At 37.3% G+C, this 20,473-nt stretch overlaps 1 protein-coding gene across 1 annotated transcript in view; it reads left to right on the top strand.

Annotated features, from left to right (window-relative positions):
- Nucleotides 1–20,473, top strand: part of NTRK2 (neurotrophic receptor tyrosine kinase 2) — a 345,264-nt gene that overhangs the window by 62,655 nt on the left and 262,136 nt on the right. The window contains 3 exon segments of the mRNA XM_079112192.1: nucleotides 5,533–5,568; nucleotides 7,825–7,922; nucleotides 13,545–13,644. Of these exon segments, the coding sequence (XP_078968318.1) occupies nucleotides 5,533–5,568; nucleotides 7,825–7,922; nucleotides 13,545–13,644 (234 nt within the window).

The following is a 20,473-nucleotide window of genomic DNA, read 5'->3' as shown; positions in this document are numbered from 1 at the left end:
ATTTCGAGGGTCAGATATTTCTCTAAGTGTGAACATGTTGATTGAGAGTAGGTTGTCTTTTCAAAGTCATTACCTGAGGGATTTAATACTTTACGCTTGGAACAAACCTTGTCAGAGCATTCGATGATAAAATACCCTTGTTTTGAAGCATCCCGTTCTTTAGGCGGTGCATAAAGAGTGTCTCTCTGGCCCACTCATTCAGGAAGAATGTCACAGCTCCAGAATGCTCATTCACACAAGCAGTGGGAGTGAGTGACTTATGCTTCCTAATTCGGGAGCAGTTTTCTCCTATGTGAAATGCGTGTCAGGAACAAACTATAAATATTGGAAGAATTTTTCCCACTGCTTCTTCCGTGCTATTTTATCAAAAGATTTATGACGTCTGTATGAACTAGATCTCTCTGCAGCACTTAGAATTGCCCCAAACTGGCAGATTTAGATTTGGTCTTACTTAGGCCAATGAACATAGGGACAGGAAATTTCCCCCCAAATTAAACACATTAAGAAATGTACCCCCCAAACTACTACTACGTGTTCCTCTGTCATTTGTGGGGACCTGTTTCTTGTCCAGGGTGGCAGTGGGTTGGGAGTGGAGGAAAGAAAGTTCTACCTGCTTTTCTGCTTTAAATAATGGAAGAAAGTATGGTTTGGCCATAGACTCATGATAATCATGATAATTAAGACTTATACTTAAATAGCTCTTTATATCTCAAGAGGACTAATGTTAATTAATTATGCTTTCTGAAGCTCCTGAGGAGTTACCAGAGCCAATCCTATTATCCTCCCCTGTCCTATGGAAGACTGTTTTGTTACAGAGAAAAGTGAGGAGATTCCCAGTGCTGCATAGCAAATTAGTGGGTCAGGCAGAAATGAAATGCAGACATCTGAACCCCCCTTGTTTCTGGGCTTTCAGTTCAGCCTGCTGTTCAGAAAGCAACGAGGAGGAAGGCCTGGCCATCAAAAGGCAACCCCCGGTGCTCTAGAAAGCACTGTCGACCAAAAGCAAGGACAGTTTATTTGAAGAGAACAAATCTTCCACTATTGCTTTATCGTGTGAAAATCTTTGAAATATTTTTCAAGATCACACTAAACAGAGGCTGTAAATAGAATTGAAGAAAAAAGTCTTTCTTTTTAAGGACATTAAAAGGGACTAAAAGCTTAAAGGCAGGAAAAAGATGTGTGTTCCTGGCCTCTACCATTATTATTTTTTTTTTCTTGTTGTCAGAATGCAGAATATCTTCTACTGTCAGGCTGTCTCTCTTCTCACCATTTGTTTTTTATGAATATTTTTGTGAATATTTACATAAAGTCCTAAAATTTACTCATGAGTGGTAACAGATTAGAAGCTGGAAATTTTAAAAAAACCTACCTTAGGTTGTTTAGCATGGAATTCAGAGGATGGTGCAGTGCTTGGATTAATACTGTGAAGAAAAGAGAGAAGGTGATTTTTATCTTTCATGTTTGGAAAGCTCAAAGCCTAAGTTTTCCTCTCTTGGAAGTGCAGACATGAGCTGCTGATTCTGAAGTTTCATCAGTAGTGCATCCAGGGCTATGATAAAGTCAAATTGCTCTTTTCACTTGGGGTGTCCTAGGCTGTGCTTTGGACCTGGTACTCACTTCTCATAATTCCTCAGATCAAAAACAAAGCAAAAGTACCTGAGGCTCCTTACGATGCTCATCTGATTTCAGAAAGCAGAATCTGACCATCATATGAGCAGATCTGAGTACCTCACTTCACTTTCTCTTGGCTGGGAAGGAGCTGTAGTTTTCACCCTTGAGTGAGCTGTGGAGGGATCAGACAACCTGCCATTTATTTGGAATACCAGTGGATCTTCATATTTTATTCTGTAGTTTTTCAGCATGAAGCTTTAGGGCTTGATGACACCTCTCAATACCTGAATCTGATATTTCATACTTGATGAGATCATTCAGATAGGGCTTAAGGGAACATAAGAACTCCTTTCAATTCCCACTACAAGAGCATGACTGAGGTTGGATGCTACTTATTTATCTCTCATTCATTCTCTTTGTTCGATTTTTTTTTTTTTTTCTTCTCAAGCCAGTGTTTATTTTGCCTCACTTACCTGTTATCCCTGAATATCTCCAACAGGGCTCCCTAACTTTACCATGTCATGGTACGTAACAGTATATATAATAAATTTATTTAAGTAAATGGAACCAGTTAGAAATCAATCTTAAAAATGGGCAAGATATTTTCAAAATGGGGCCATTGCCAGAAGTCTGAAAAGGAAGTGATAGTTTTTTCTGTCTGTATTTAAAATGAGTAATGTGACCCTTGTTTTTTTCATGAGCTGTAGTCCTGTGCATCCTCCCATGTGCCAGTCTTCATAACCTTTGCACACAGAGGCATTTCTTTATTGTGGACAGCATATGTTTTAGCTAACTTTTTTTTGCTACTGTGACCAAAAGACCTGACAAGAATACTTTTAGAGGAAGAAAAATTTATTTGGGGCTCATGGTTTCAGAGGTCTCAGTCCATAGATGGCTGACTCCATTTCTCTGGGCCCAAGGTAAGGCAGAACAGTGTGGCAGAAGAGTATGATAGAGGAAAACAGCTCAGAACAGGACCCCAGGAAGCAGAGAGAAAGAGGGAGAGGAAGAGAGAGAGAGAGAGAGAGAGACAGACACTAAACTCAGCTCACAAAATATATACCCCAAAGGATGCCCGCACTGACCCACCTCTTTCAGATACACCCTACCTGCCCATAGTTGCCACCCAGTTAATCCCTGTCAGAGGATTAATGCACCAATCATTTTACCTCAAAACTTTCTTGAACTGTCTCATATATGAGCTTTTGGGAGATGCTCATATCTACACCATAATAGTAGATCTTCTTAAGATGTGATGCAGTGTACTTGGGAGTGAAAAAGAAAGAAAAAAACTATTATTGTTCCTCCTATATTACCTTCCTGAAAGTTTCATAATCTTATGCTGAATTTGCTTATTACTGACAACCAAAGTAACTTAACAGTACCTTTTATGTATCTGGGAACATGAAGTTAGAGAAAAATAGTGCTTCTCAGAAAGTTTAAATGTGGCCTAATTGTTTTTTTGGTGAATGTGGTAGAAAAGGCATGCACTGATATAATCATAAGTCTGGAACAAGAACTCTTTTCTAGATTATGGGTTAACCTATTTATTTGTGATCCCACCCCAAATCCTATTTTTTTTAATACCCCGCATTTGCTACGTTGAATTGATTTGATGCTCTTGTATCTTCCTAGGGGCTTTGTGTGTGTGTGTGTGTGTGTGTGTGGTATGCTTGGGGTGTTCTCTTTACTTGATGCAATATATTAAGTCTGTGTGTTACTCATGAGCACTTAGGCCATTTAAATGTGTGACTGAGATTAACCTGGCTCTGAATCCTCAGTCTTGTTTTTTGATTTTATGAAATTGTATGTGTAAAAGCATAGTCAAGCTGGTCCCAGGACATGGTCTCTGACTTGTAACTCCAGCTATCTAATCAGAAGCTTTACAGGTATGCATGTGGCGAGCCCAGCCCACTTGTCCTGGCTCCGGCCTCATCCCTCCCTTGGGTCTTGGATTAGAGGATGCTCAGAAGGCTGGTGTGACCATGTTGGATTAACAATGTAGGGGAAAGGTTGAGCCAGCCTAGGAAGAGAATTCTGGATCCCTGGCACTTGCAGTGTGGTCTAGAGGTGTAGCTACTAGAGGGCATGTACCCATGTCCATTCAGACTATATGGAAGGGTAGAGTGAAATCTTTTAAAATAATGGGTTTCTGAGCAGCTCAAAGAATGACTTACTCCCTTGGGGCTCTAGAGTCTTTCCTTCAGCAAGGCTAGTGAATCTCCTTGGTGATGGGGACAGCATTTGGATTAGGACCTTTGCAAAGGGAGAAGATTTTGGAGGATTGGCGAGTGTCCTGCAAATGACATCAGGAGGGCTGACCCTGGGATCTCTTTCTTCTTTATTCATTGAATCACCCTTCAAACTGGGCAGCTTTTAATGCCCTTTTCAGTATCATTTCAGCTACACATAATTCTGATAATACATTTGGATATAGTGTAACTCAAAACTACTTCAAAATGGTTGGAGATAATAAAACTACTTAAATACAGTGAAACTTACTGGAGTCAATGACTGAATTGATGCAGTGCAGTCACAGGTGGATGCACAAGCTGTGTACTGCACAATTTCAGATGGTGCTATTCACTTAGGCTACAGTATGAAGGGTGTCCCTCGAGTTGTGCAAAGTATGGACAACACAGCAATATGCAGCATCCCTGAATTAAAGTGCACAGCCATCCATTTAATTTTTTCCCTGGTTAAAATAGATATTCTTCTAGTTGAAATGTGTTAAAATTCTAATTTGAACAACGGGGCCACTTTTATTTGGTTCTTCATTTAGCCTAACCTTGATTGTTCACTGGGGAATTCATGAGCAGAAAACTGGCTCATTTTCACTTTGTTTTGATGACATTTTTCTGTTTAGGGTTCTGGAGTAAAATAAAAACTGAGTAAGCTTTGTGATTTGCAAGTTTTACTATTTCACATGGCAAGTAGAGATGAGAAGTATAGGAAAGGGCTTTGGAAATTTGTTTAGCAATCACTTAAACGTTATGACAAAATTTAATTTGATTGCAGATAGGCTTTCATGTAGAGAACCAGCTAGCTGTGATCAGAGAATAAGTAGCAAATATTTTTGTCACCTATTCTTGTTGATGCTGAGTTAAAAATGAAAAATAAATAAATGCTTTTGGCGAGTTCCATGGGCATACCTTTAAAACAAAATATTCTGATCATCTGAACAATCTAAAAAATTAAGTTGGTATACTTTTACATTTCTCTCTCATGTAACATTTATAACCTCTTATACATCCATGATTTGAATAGAGATTTTTCTGTGTTGCACTGGGACAAAAAGAAGGGGCGGGTGTTTCTTCAGCCTTCAAAATCCCCCCTGAAGATGAGGGAGAGAGAAAAATTGTGCTTTAGATATCATTTTGCAGCATGTTAATAATATGTTCATGAATGCAAATGGCACTGCTATATATAGTTTGACAGTACCCCCTAAACCATCAGAGAATAACAAAAGTGGTATGGAAATTACCTGTCTCTTGAATAAAAATACCTAAATCACAGTTAACATGGCCAACTGTGTATAATAAAAACAGTATATAAAAAAAAGCAATGACCATAATTCACTGATCTCTGAGGTTTTCCCAAAGTGATTTGTGATTTCTCATTATTCTTTTCTTTGTTGGAGGGATGGAAATTAACTGGAGGGAATTGGGGAAAGGAACAGTTAACATGAAGCAAAACCAGACTTTGGGGTTATATTTACCTGTGCTGTAAAACAGTCTATTTGTAAAAAAAAAAAAAACACTCACACACACAAAAAAAGACAAAAAAAAGTCTATTCGTAAAACAGTCTATTCAATTATAAAACATTCAATTTATATTGAACACATTTTAGTTAGTAGAGGTCAGTAATTTTCCAACTCCAAAATGCATGCTTACAAATGTTTGCTGTGTTCTGCTTTTCAGGTGCAAACCCAAATTATCCGGATGTACTTTATGAAGGTAGCTATCATTTTCTCTTCACTTTGTATTTTTTTCAAAATGTTTGTGTATAATGAAATAAATCAACTAAAAGAAGACTTGTAAACTCAGTTAAATATACATTTTAAGCATTACATGGGCCAAAATAACATCTTCAGAAATCATTCAGTATTGATAGCCATTTTCCCCTGATATTTTCAGTGCCTGTAAATAGCACTTTCTCTCTCATGCTCTGTTCTTGGAAGTAGTAAATCCATTCTGCTGTAACAGACATTTTGTTTCCATAATTGGGAACTAATTACCTGTTTAAAAGCCATGACTACCAAGAAAAGGGAGGCATATCAATTTCTGGCTATGACAGTAAACCCAATTCAAAATTGTTTCTTGTATATTGAGGAAGTTGAGCTCCCACATAGGAACTTCGAAGGGAGAACTTGCTTTAGAATTGGTTAAACCTGAAGCTCAGCCTTACAATTAGGGGCCCAGGTTGTTTTCATCTCAACATTCCCCAGCCCATGATGCCAACTTCACTGAAGGCTGGTCCTTTATGGTTGATCATATGATTGATAGGAGTTGATGCTGGCAGAGGAACTTTTGCCCTTTACATAGATGGGAGGAAGGGAAGAGTCACTTAAGAATGATTGAAAGTTAGATTGGTTAAAATGTTATATTTACATATTTGTTCTAAAAATACTATTTTTAATTTTATATTTAAATATGCATGTGAATATTTTCCCCATAAAGCCATTCTATGCTTGTATGTTTATTATATATGTGTGAATTTAATTGAGCTAATTTAAACTGGAAATTATGTTGCTTTACCTGCTTATGTATGTCAAGGTATATTTCTTCCAAGTTGTTGTTGGTTGATTTTGTGCATGTGATTTGCCTATTTTTTCTTATATTTGTGTTCATATAACTTAAAGGGAGAATATCTCAAATTGTTTCATAAATGATTATGTTCAAATTTTGATTTTTAGATTTTAAGGTTATGTTTTGGATATTGTTTAGTAACTTCAAGACTTTAAAAATGTCATCTTCCCACTGACCTCAGATCCTACTTTAGGTCTTTTAGGCAAATATCATGATATTAAACTATAGATACTTTAGTTATCTAAATTTTGCCTGAATGGTTGGCTATAAAATGAAAAGGGAAAAATAAATGATGTCTGTTCATGTTTGAAATCAGTAAATTTTAAGATACTCAAAATGAAATTGGTGAGAATGTGTTTTTTGTCATCAAAGGTAAAATGGCAAATGGAAAACAGGTGCTTTTTATGTTATTTTTTCATTCACATTCAAAGGAACACTCCGATAGCATAAAAGTCATTTAAATTGGTTGTCCTGAGCCTGCATGATGATTCTCCTTAGAAAATTTTAACTTGAGACTGCATTAACAATATCACTTTTTCAGGATGGAAATTGAAGGCTCTGCACCTACACAGAATTAAAATACAGACATTAATAAACGACCTGTGTGCAATAAAATTACCAAACATTTTATGTATATTTTGTATGTGATATTACTAATAAAAACTTTGATTACCTGTAACATATTAGTCATTCATTTCTATCCTGATTCATGTGGTCTGAAATTGATCCAGAAAAAGACAATTGTCATTGAACTTGGTGAAATGAAAACATATCTTTACAATCCATTAATGATTTTGAAACTGAAATATTGGAAATTTCTAACTCTTCAAAAATGCCCCATTGCAGACCCATGTTCCGTATTGGTGCTTATATCATGTTCCATCTTAAGCGTTTTCCCTTGACTCAGATAAGAGGCTTGTGCCCGGAAATCTGTGTTGTTCATTTGAAATCTGGGTTGGTGTCTGGGTTCTATCGCCATTTTGCCAGAAGGGCTTACAGGAGTCATTTCACTTTCTGAAGATGATAGTCTGTCTTAAAGATGCTCTGTCTATAAATCTGTGACTCTTAGGTGCTTGGTACTCCTTCATATTTGTCTTTGAGATGCCATTAATAAAAGGATATATTTTTAAGTGCAAAGAAAAAACCCTCCACCAGGGTTAGAATTTGACCAACAAAACAGTGATGTGAAAATCTGGAATGAATAAAACTCTGGGGTTGGGCAGTTCTGATGCTACAGTGAATTTAACTTAGCAGTCAGACACATTCCTCCACAGCCAGACTGTGGGTGGTTCAGAAGCGCTGTGATTTGTCTTGCCTCATTCTAGATCTTACTGTGGTCTTATGTGTGTTGACAGCGTATTGACAATTTCATGTTCCTTCTCTTTCCCTTTTCTCCAATTTAAGATTGGACTGCAACAAATGACCTCGGGGATGCCATGAACAAAAGTTATGAAATCCCCACCACAATTGTCCCTGGAAAAACCAGTCAGGAGCGTCTCTCGGTGAGTGAGATAACTGTTTTCCAGATTGGTTCGGAGCATTTTGATGCTCACAGTGTTATAGGAATGTAGCTCCTCCCACAAGACATTATATTCATATGTAAACAGGTAATTAAAATTTGGAGGAATTAATTGAAAGCTTTAAAAAAAGTGAAGGTGCTATATAGCCTCTGACTTATTTGCTTCTCCTTATGCTCACACTTCTAATTGTTAGTGATTCCTGTTTCAAATATCTGTGCTTTACCACTAGGAGATCAGGAAATTGCCATTCTCATTTAGCACACCTTCACACCTGTCTGTTTATTATATTTTTTAAAATATGAGTGCCCACTAAATGTAAGAATCCAATAGTTTCTGGAGGATATAAAAACACAAATGAAACTCAGGTCTGTCATTTAGAAGCTTACACTTCAGCCAGAGACCCCAGATGTAGAGAGGTATTTTTTGTAGCCGGTGCAGGATGACCAGGTTTGGACATAGAAGAATGGAAGGGAAGGGTGTTGACATGCATGAAGAAAAACTTGAGGACTGATAAAAGTACGTGACATGGGTGCATGATTGGAGGGTCTGGTGTGTTCAGGGCAGCAGCTAAGATGGGAGACATAGGTCTCAAAGCACAGCCCTAAGGTAGTTTTTAGTTTTATTACAAGTGAGGATCCATAGAAGGGAGAGTCACAGATCTCAGGCATCTTGGGAGGATTGGTGTTTTTTGGTCAAAACCTAAAGCTTCCTCCATAGTTTCTTCTCCTCACTTGTCACATGCACACAGCCTGCTTGTCCTGTGAGCTCTACCTCTTTATATGTTTTGACCCCATCATATCTCTCCACCTCGCTGTCAGGGTTGCAGGCTAATCCAAGGTTTGGCAAACTAGGATTTATGGGTTAAGTGTGGCTCATCACCTGTTTTTTTTTTTTGCTGCTTGCAAGCTAAGAATATTTTTTACATTTTTAACTGTTTTTAAAAAGTCAAAAGAATAATGATGTTTCATGGCCTTAAAATTTTATGAAATTCAAATTTCTATATCCATAAAGTTTTATTGAAATGTGGTCATGCCCATAATACATAGTATCTGTGACTGCTATTGATGAGTGGAGTCATTGCAACAGAGACCATATGGTCTGCAAAACTGAAAATGTTTGCTATCTGACCCTTTGTAGAGAAAGCTAGCCACAGTTACTGTTTCCTGGAGGGTGCTGCAGCATCCTAACCTACTTCATTCATTTGTGTTTATCATATTCTGGTCTTTCTCTACACAGCAGCCTTAGTGACCTTTGGAAGTACAAATCAGATTACTTTGAAAGTTTTCTTTTATTTTTAATTGTCAAATAATAATTGCATATAGTTATGGGGTGTGAAGTGCAATTTCCATACATGCATACGCTGTGCAATCAAATCAGAGTAATTAGCATATCTATCACTTCCAATATTTATCATTTCTTTGTGCTGAGAACACTTAAAAATTCCTTTTACCTTTCTGAAACATACAGTATCTTACTATTAACTGTAGTCACCATGCTATGAAACAGATTATATAGAAAGCAGAATTTATTCCTTCTGTTTAACCATTAACTTTGTACCTGTTGGTCAACCTATCCCCTTTCCCTTTCCATGCCCCAGCTTCTGAAAACCACTGTTCTATTCTCTTATGAGACCTTTTATTCCATATACAGCATAAGTGAGAACATCCAGAATTTGTCTGTGGCTGACTTATTTCACTTAACACAACACCCTTTATATTTATCTACACTGTCACCAGTAACAGAATTTCCTTTTTTCCCCCAGATCACTTATTTATTCTAATTCTGTCTTTTCATTTCAATTTTAATAAAACTTCTATTTTAAAATTCAGACTCCTCATAGTGCCTTCCTTGGCCCTGTAGGATCTTGTTTTTACTCCTCTCTCTGACTTTCTCCCACACCCTTCTTGCTTCTTACCCATCTTCTATATGTTCTCTCAGATTCTCCAGGTTTACTCTTTGTATTAGTTGTGCCACTACAGCAGGTACACTTCCCAGAGATCATCATGTGACTTCAGCGACGTGGTCAGCAGGAAGCCTTTACTCTTTCCCTTCCTTCTGAGCAGTCATTGTTTGGAACTACTGAATGTATTTGTTTAGTGTCTTTTTTTTTCTCTATTCAAGATTCTTTAGCAAGTGTCTTAGTACAGTGACATACCCCCAATCTGCAGTTTTACTTTCCATGATTTCAGTTACCCAAGGTCAAAACTGCAGTCTGAAAATATTACCTAGAAAATTCCAGAAATAAACAATTCATAAGTTTTCAATTTTGTACTGTTTTGAGTAGTGTGATAGAAATCCCAAACTATCCCTCTTGGCTGCAGTGAGGCTGTGAATCAGTTTTGTCCAGTGTGTCCACGCTTTATGAACTACACACCCATTAGCTGTTCAGTTATCAGACTGACTGTCATGGTTGAAGTAACCCTTATTTTACTTACTAATAGCTCCAAAGCGTAAACATTTATTGTGTTATATTTTTATAATTGTTCTATTTTAATATTTATTGTTGTTTGTTTCTTACTGTCCCTAATTTGTAAACTAAATTTTATCATAGTTAGGTATATATATAGAAAAAAGCATAATATGTATAGAGTTCATTATTATCCATGGTTTCAGGCATCCACTGGAAGTCTTGATACATATCCTCCAGGTTAAAGGGAACTATGTGTAGGTAATCTGATCAGAGCTTTTTCATAGCATGTCCTTACCCTCCAAAAATACTGCCTGACACCTTGTAGGCCATCAGTCTTGCAGACTGACACGACTTAGGGTGAACACTATAAAATGGGTTGTAGAACAGAGAGATTGAAAGTGAGTGATTATGTAGAGTTTGATGCAGTAAAGTGATATATACTTGAATCAAGGCCCTGTCAATGGAAATGGGAGGCTCCTAAACAGATCCAGCACAACTGCATTTGAAAGTGCACACATGCTATACAGACACACACATGCACTCACTTCTATAGCTGAGTATATGCGTTACATTGAAATAGCAAGAACAAATACCTTGGTAAATGTACTAAAGAATAGTTACTTCCTGCCTTATCAATTATTTCAATTTTTAGTCTTATACTGAGTGACTTAATATTTCTTAGTTTGTGAAAGTTGTTTGTATACCTAAGAAATTCAAGCAGCATGCATTAAGCCCACAGGTGTGCATGTATTCCAGTTATTAAAAATGTCAATTTCAGTTTTTTCTTTTTTAATAAAAATGATAAATTTAAACCCCTGATAAGCATATCTCAATAGGTGTATCTCAATGATGTTTGAACTGTCTATAGTGCCAGAAGGAAAGATAAATGAGAATAATGGTGGAAAGTCTATATTTTATGACTCTGCCTTATCCCCCAAGAAACCTGAGAGAGATGCAAGGTTATGTTTTTGCAGAATTTAAGTGAGCCAATGTCATGAAACAGGTTTTATATCTAGACAGACTGGTTCAAGTTCCAAGGTTGGGAGATGTGACCTTGGGTTGCTTATTTAATTTTTTCCTAAATTTTAGCTTTGTCATCATCATAGCTGACAATTAATGTTATCTATTATAGTAGAGACTATTCTGATCCTATTATCTGTATTAACTCATTGAGGATTTACAACTTAAATATAAATATAATATAAAATATATAAAAATATAAAATAAATATAAATATGATATAAAATAAATATAAATATAAAACAAATATAAACATAAAACAGTTATATTCCTCATTTTACACATGAGGATTATGGGATACAGAGAGGTTAAACCATTCTGAAATCATGCATCTAATAAGGGCTAAATCTAAATTTTATACTAGGAAAAAACATGTCCTTAAAATTCTCCCCTTTCTAGTGCTTCTCAATATATTGGTCTGGATAAGCTATGCTGCAGTTACAAAAATCCCCAAATCTTAGTGACTTAAAACCACAAAAGATTTTTTCATGTTTTATTCCATATTGAACGAGGACCTCTGTTCAGCTTTGTCCTGATTCTAGGACTAGGTTGACAAAGCAACTGCTTTTGGGAGAGCTCACATTTTTTATAGCAGAGTGAAAAAGTCTGTAGTAGAGAAGGGTGGAGAGAGATTTCTTACCCTTGGCACTTTTGGCATTTTTCCACTAGTAAGTTTTTGTTTCAGGACCCCATCCTGGCCACTATAGGGGTTTAGCAGGATCCCTGGCTTCTGCCCACTAGATGCTAGCAGCACTTTGCCCACAGTTGTGACAACTCACAATTACCAAATGTCCCCTGGGTGGCAACATTATCCCTAGTAGAGAACCACTGACTTATAATAAGTTCTTAGACTAGCAATAAAATTCTCCACCCTGCAATGACATAAATCTAAACTAGTCACATGAACCCACATAACCACGAGCAAATCAGAAAGTGCATTTTACAGAAAGACACAGGAACACCGGAAGTATTTACTGTACAGTGCTAAGAATCACCAGAGGGGACAATACCATTTGTTTTATGGATTATGCAGATTAAATTATACAATGAAGTTTAAATGTCTAAGTCAGTGTGGACATCAGGCCGGAGCTGGCAGACTAGATCTGAATCCATCTACCCATCTGTTTTTGTAAATAAAGTTTTACTGGGGTACAGCTCCATTCATTCGTTTCCCTATTTTCTGTGATTGCTTTCATGCCACACTGCCAAGGTGTAGTTGCAGCAGAGACTGTGTGACTGGCAAAGCCTACATCTGACTCTTATCTGACCCATAAAGATTGCTAACTCCTTGGAACTTCTGTTTATAGATACAAAATCTTGGGCCGAGCAAAGTGAAAGGCGATGCACACACTGCTTACATCTGTTTCTAGAATGTTATAATGTACTTAGCATAGCATCACAATCATAATGGACTTAGGGTAGTCATGGTAGCGATGTGAACTCAATTTCCACTTGTATCTCTGTCATTTTCATCTTGGGACTGTTAAAGCATGCACATACCTTACCCTCTCTACTTATATAATACAAACCTCAAAATTCCATTTTAAAACTTAAAACACCCTTTTCTGGCCTTGATATCTATACAAAAAAAGTGCACAGATCATAATGGTGCTGCAACCCCAAGAGCTTTCACAAATGGAACTCACCCCAGAGTGTCCTGCTTTTGACTCACTGCTCCCAGGTATCTGACTTCTAAGAGCAATGATACTAACTAACTTAAAAAAGTATATTATGGACAACTTTCAAACACACATAAAATTAGAGAGAATCATAAAATCAACCCCATTGTTTCCTTCCAACCTAAAAATTATCAGTATATTGTCAGTCATGTTTTATTCTCTAGATGAAGGATGGATGAAGGGTTGGATGGATGGGCACGTGGGGTGGATAGGCAGATGGGTGGATAGGTAAAGCTATAGAACCAATTATGCCTGTATCCTATCAATTGGATGCCCATTTTTGTGAGTTTTAACTTATGTTTTCATATGTGTAAATTGGGTGTAATAATAGGATCCACATACTTTGTCATAGGGTTACTGAGGATTAGATGAATTGTACCTAAAGCTGTTAAAAGAACAAGCATCTAATAAACATCAATTGTCCTCCCCCTTCTCCTCATATAATTATGGGGAACTATTAGCAAGGGTGTCACTGGCCTCTCTTCCTCTCTCCAGGTCTATGCTGTGGTGGTAATTGCATCCGTGGTGGGATTTTGTCTGTTGGTGATGCTGTTTCTGCTTAAATTGGCAAGACACTCCAAGTTTGGCATGAAAGGTAAGAAGGGTTATGTTTATTTTACTTCTTATGTGGAATCATTTTTGGCTTGTGACTAACGCTAATTACCACTAAAGAAGGAAGTGGCTAGATTTACGACGACTGATTTTTAAGGTTGAGAAAATAGCAACAAGGATATGATACTACAGATCAAGACTGAGCGAAATAATGTTGATTCCTCAGAACCACCCACTTTCCCATGAGGACGGTTGTCCCAGAAGACATGGAACTGGCTTCTTGAGTATCAAGTGGCTAATGATGAACTTGGCCTATAAATAGTGCCCGTTTTTCCCTTTTGGTTACATGAGGGCAGGCAAGATCTGTGGCTAGTGTAGTGTGGGCACATGTGCTTTGTGCAGAGGGGTCTTTTTAACTGTACATTTGATTTTCACATCTTCTGTGGCATGCTTTTAGTCTTGCTATTGCTTTTCCAGATTCTCACTGTTTGAAATTTAAACTACACTGTTGGAAATAAAATAAGAACAGCCATTGGCAGTACCTGGAGGATCTGTGAATGAATGACTTTTTTTTTTTCCCTAAGTGGAAAATTCTCAGTGCTGGATTAAAAAATTAGTGGCTATATTGCTCAAGAATAGATCATTGGTTTCTTGGAGAGTAGAGATTTGAAAATAAAATTTGGGGGGATGGGTAAATTTATATCCATGTTCTTGTTATATAAAAAGTAAAGTTTTAATAATTTAAAAGTGCTTGTTCTAAAGTTTCAATTATGCATTGGCTTTTAAGTTATTGTTGTATTTTGTGTGGTCTCTTATTACTAGACACTAAAGTGTCTGAGTAGGAAGGTTGTGAAGATTTACTGGTGTCTAGTTGTGTTGGAGAACAAGTCTGATGGGTTTTTTTCATCCACATGGCCAATTTAGAATTACTATTAATGTCATTTGTCTATTTGGAAGGGAATGTTTGAGTAGCTGTAAGCTGCCCAGCACACATGGGCCCTGGGGTAGACCAGATGTATTTCTGATATTTCTCTTTTAGCTTTGTTGGTGTCTGTGGTTCTGATTTTTAAATTTGAAATGAACAGAAAGATTATTAGTAAATTCAGGCATAAAACAACAAAAATAAGAAAAAAAACCCCAAACCCAAAATTTCTCAGGTGATTCTTGACATTTCTTTAGGATAAAAGATCTTTCATTCTCTAATTACCAATAAGACTTGGAAGAGGCACTGCACTACAGTGATTTTAATTCATTCTACAACTGGTTCTCAAATATGACTGGGTGCCAGAAACTCTTATAGGACTTGGGGAAAACATGGATCGCTGGGCTTCCCCCAGAGTTTCAGATTTAGTAGGGTCTGGGTGGACCTGAGAAGTGGCATTTCTTACCATTTCTAGCAGATTACCAGTACTGCTATTGCCCAAGCATTCTTTTTTTTTTTTTTTTTTTTTTTTTTGGGTACTGGGGAATCTAATCCAGGGGTGTTTTATCATTGAGTTACACCCCTATCCCTTTTTGAATTTTTTTAAAATTTTGAGACAGGTTCTCATTAAGTTGCTGAGTGTTTTGCTAAGTTGTTGAGTCTGGTCTCCTTCCTGTCTCAGCCTTCCAAGTTGCTGGGATTATAGGCATGTACCACTGCACCTGGCCTCCTAGCATTTGAGAATCACTTTTCTATGTCAGAAACATGGACTACCAGGTCTCCCTCTAAGTGTGACAAGGTGTCAGGGAGGCCTACAAACCAAACTCACCCGTTGCTTCCCAGACCTTTTGGAGTCTCAGCTGTCACTCAAGCTGGACAAGGCAGCTGTCCTCTACATGTTGGCTACATATCTTGGCAATTTGTGTTTCTCATTTTCATCAAGTGCTCTCTTTCCTTAGAGGCACTTGGAGTGCATGTCCTTGAGCATTGATTTTACTGGAGAGTATCACATTCTAGCAGTATAGAATTTCCTTTCTTGAAAGTGTAGTTTGAGATCTTTCATCCCATGGCTCGACAGAGAAAAGATATGTCCAGTTCTTTCTGGAAGCTCATTATAGCTTTGGGAATCCCTAGAGGAAAATCGAGGACCCGCCCCCCCCATCCTTGGTTTAGGACTAAAATTATGACAGAAAAATTATGTGTGAATGTCAGCCTCCTACAAAGATGTAGTGCAGCTAGGGAAGAGGGAAAAGATGGATGTTTTGTTTTAGAGAGGATTATATTTAATATTGGGACCCTGCTGCTAAGACTAAAATTGTATTTTATTTGAATAGTTGTGGGTATGATTGCTACTAAAGCACCTACATTTTCTGAGTGTAACCTGAGGGTATCCTTAATGAATTGGAAGAAAGAACTTGCTTAACCTTGACACAGAGTCAGTAAATGACTTCCTTCAGGCAGTAACTACTATATTGTATGTTTTTCTCCCTTATTCCTAAACAAAAATAAAGGTATTTTTAGAAATTTTGTCTCAGAGTCTCATAGTCTTGTTTAGAATAGCTTGTTTTCCCATTTTTAGCTACATGTCGATCTGTGGCATGATATGAGCAAATTGGGCCTGATCTGAGGTTATTGTTTTACAAGTCAGAAGCTGAGTTGATAATCTTTGGGGATCTAGAAATTAAGATGTGGCTCATGCATCCAGTGCAAATGAAACTGCATAAAAATTGGTGTTTAAAAATTAATGTAAGTTAATGTACTTTGAATGCTATTAGAGCAAGGATTACCACTGAAAAACATATGCCTTGGAAAGGAAAGAATATGTAAAAACACTACTGTATTTCCTGAAATAACCAGGCAATATGTCAGTCATGATTTCTGGGTTAGAACAGAATAGATTCATAGCCTTGGCCTAAACTATAAACACTGTGAGAGGCCAGCAGCTGATGTGTGGATGAGCAGTTCCAAATGTAATTCTTGCCCTCATAAACATCTTCATGGAGAATCTAACCCCATCATTACTCCCTTTTCCTGGAAACAGATTGAGATATAGGATGGCTGCCAGCCCATCCATAGGTGCTCACAGCTTTCGGCTCATTCCTAGTTATATTAATACATTTATTGTAACTATAGTCAAATACCTAAAGGTGGATGCTTTATAGAAGAAAGGGGTTTATTTAGTTCACAGGTTTGGAGGCTGAAAGTCCAAACAGCATAGTGCCAGCTCTGGTGAAGATCCCCTGGCCTTGCTACATCACAGCAAGAGCTTGTGTTAGAGAGGTCATGTTGTTAGAAGTCAGAGAATGAGGAAGGGCAGGCTTGCTCTTCTGTAACAGCCTTCTATCACAAGAACTAACTCCTCTGCAAGGCCAATATTAACTCCTTTCAAGGACAGCACCCCAGTGACACTTCACCTTCCACTAGGCTCCACCACTTGCTGTTTCCATGCCACCTCCCAACAGTACTATACTGGGGACTGAGCTTCCAACATATGAATTGTCAAGAAACAAACCATAGCACAGAATTGTCAAGAAACAAACCATAGCACATCCAAACCATAGCATCAGAATTGCATGGTTTATCTAAAGAGATCAAAACCTCAAGATTTTATGTTGATTTGATAGGCTCAGGGTCACACAAACCAAAAACTTCTTAAGATCACACTAAAACTGAACACAGGACAGCTTGAGCTTTAGCGATGTACCTGAGAACCCAAATATTGTTTATGGCATTTCTTCCATACCAAGTGATCTGTATATTATAAACCAGGAAGTTAAATCAGGATTTGAGAATATGGCCAGTGGGCTGTGGTATTTTCTTTGGAGATAGGTCCATAACACTGTAAGCTTCACTGGAATTTTTCCTCTGTGAATTCATCATATACAGCATGCTGAGGGTGCAATCCAGCTTAGGTAGCACTGACTGTGAGCTCTGTGGTGACAGCACTCATGTTTATCTTTATCCAGTGCCTAGCCCAGTGTTAATAAGTAGGCATCAACTGAACAATGAAAGAATTTTATACTTTACCCACATTAGTTGTTGGTTAATTGGCAAATAGTATTTGGAAGATGGGTAACATGAATGGCTGGAGACCATCTGGGATTTTTCTAAGTTTCTATGGGGAAAATCCCATATATTTCCTATGATTCAAGATAATTAATGGCTTATAGACAGAAGGGTATCTTTTCCAGGCTTTGTTGCAGGGTATGTAGTTTGGTTCTCACACACAGTTTTGGACAATTATTACCATTTCAGTTAAGATTCACTTTAGCTTTCCGTTTTGTATAAACATATTTAATTTCTACCTCTCTATCTTCATATATATGACTTTGGAATGTGTATCTTTGTCCAGTTGGGAAGCTGGCAGAAATTCCAGATGGTGGCTTATATCTTGCTGTTAAACTAGAATTTATCTTTCACTATTGATTGCTATAGTTTAAGCTTCTTGTTGCTAGTGTCCATCTAATAGGCTACTAGCCCTGTTTCAAGGGGAAAAAAATTCTCCATTTCTTTTCCTTTGCTCATTTCTGTACCTCTACACTTTCCTGTTGATTTTTGGTGAATATCTAGTTACCATAATTGTAGAAGCCTCATACGAAGCCTCCCTGTTAGTTTTGCCATCTGTATAGAGGTTGTTCATATATGTGTTTAATACCGATGCATGAAATATGTAGCAGATCTATCTAAATCTGTGTCTGTGCCAGTACCTCTACATGTCAGTGCATCATTTTATCCCTTTTCTTTTCAGGCTGCCTCTGATTCCTTTTAATTTTAGTTTTCAGTGATAGGGTTTGAATAATTTTCCAGAGTAGTTTTATTGCTGAAGAATAGGCAACCAGGCCTTTGAATGCTTTCAATTGTGTTGTAACCAAGTCTAGTGTTTAGCTCTCACATGACCTCCTGGCTCCCTCTCTTCCCTGAAGAAGTAGAAGTGCATATGAAGGGGGAATGGAAGCTTCTACAGGCCTAAGGGCTGCCAAGTCTTCAAAGATTTCTCCATGCTGGGAGGCCTGCCTGTAGCATTGATGGTGTTCAAGGTTGGAGAAAATACAAGGGATGGAGGGCACTTGGCAGTCATCACACTGGTAGAGAATAGTTTTGGCTATCAGCTTGGTGTTACTTGAATTTCCTGAATAGAAATCTACATGTGATATTTCTTCTTTAAATACTGATGCATTCATTGTCTTTCTTGAGTAAAATATCTAAAGGACCCTAAGAAACTCCTGCAGAAGGAACTAAAAAGGAAGCCTTTTCTCTCATTGTCGTAATAACCTATGCAGATTTCCTCTGTAGCCTCCTACCTTGTGCAAAGAATTCCCTATTTTCACTCATTCCTGCTCTTTGAGCTTTCAAGATTTCTACTTAGTTATGATTGAAAAGCTACACTGCCTGAAGATGCAGATCCAGGTTTTCTTAACTCCAGACTCAAAGTCCACAATTTCTGCTCTTAAAAATGGTCTTCTATTTTTTTTTTTAAATGGTCTTCTAGATGTCTTTTAACAGCAACCAAAAATCTGGCTATTTTAAAATAGTCATAAACAGAATGGGGCCAAAGCTAAAGAGGTTGAAGGTTAAAGCCTTTTATATGAGCTGAAAACAATTCTGGGAAGTTTAAGAGACTGAGTTTAACAGATATTTGGATCAGCTTTTAAAAGAGGGGAAAATATGACCAAAAGCCAGAAGCACAGTTGTAGAAACATCTGTAAGGACAAACTGCTTACCATATCCTTCTCACTTATTTTTTTAAATAACATTAACATTGAAAAGTTATAACACTAACAAGTGAATGCATTCTTGTTTTTCAAAATTTCACATAGTTTAGAAATATATAATGTTAAAAATGGAAGTTCCCCATCACCCTCTTTTCCTGCTACCATTTCTACTCCTAGAAATAACTTTCTTTAACCATCTAGAATACATATATTATGTAAATGATCAAAAATTTAGCTTCAGTTATTATGCACATAATCAAATATGAAGCCTTGTTTTATGCTCCATAACAAAAATAAAATACCAGTCTTGTTCTGAATCTTTTTCTAAGTTAAAAATTTCCTTGTAGATCTGTTTTGAAGCAATACCTAGGAAGGTACTACATTGGATTTAATAGCATTTTCAAGCATTCTGATATCAGAGTAATTGTGTCTGTACCTGACTCTGCCTCTTGCAAGCTGTGTGAACAGGTATCACATACTTTCTTGCCTCAGTGAAAAGAATTTCACTATCAAGCAGTGAGTTCATCAGCTTTCTTTGACTGTAACAAAATACCTGAGATAATCAACTTATAGAGGCTAATAGTTTTATAGATTTATTTAAAATAGTTTCGTAGCTATTTTTTTTTTTTTTTTCTCATTTGAGAGACCGGGGATTTGAATCGGGGTCCTTGCGCATGGTAGGCGAGCGCTCTCCAAGAGGAGCTATTTCTTCAGCTCCTAGATTTATTTATTTGGTTAACAGTTTTGGGGATTTCAGTCCATGCTTGGTTGGCCCCATTGGTTTGGGCCTGTGGTGGCACATCATGCTGGGTGTGAGTGGTAGAGCAAAACCACTTATGTTATGACCACAAAGTGAAAGAAAATGAAGAACAATGGACTAGGATCCCTTCAAGAACATGCCCTTAATGACCTGACTTGTCCCACAGGTCTCAAATCTTAAAGTTTCTACCACCTCCCTGTAGCACCAAGGTGTGGACCAAGTCTTCAACACATAAGCCTTTGAGGGACATTCCAGATCCAAACTGTATCTGGCAGTAATAGTACTTACTTCATAGGGTTGTGAAGACAAACTGAGTTTATGTTTGTGGAGCACCTATATGCATTCCTATTACTTAAATACATAAATAGTTATTGTTATTAATTGTGACTTATTAACACATTTGGACATTTAAATTTTTACAAAGTTTCAGCAAAAATATTTCAAATCATACCTTATATATAGAGAGAGATATGTGGAA

Source organism: Sciurus vulgaris (genome assembly GCF_902686455.1).
Source record: "Sciurus vulgaris genome assembly, chromosome: 15".
NCBI classification, from domain to species: Eukaryota; Metazoa; Chordata; class Mammalia; order Rodentia; family Sciuridae; genus Sciurus; species Sciurus vulgaris.
Note: the sequence above shows the minus strand (reverse complement) of the source record. Positions and strands in the feature narration are given on the sequence as shown.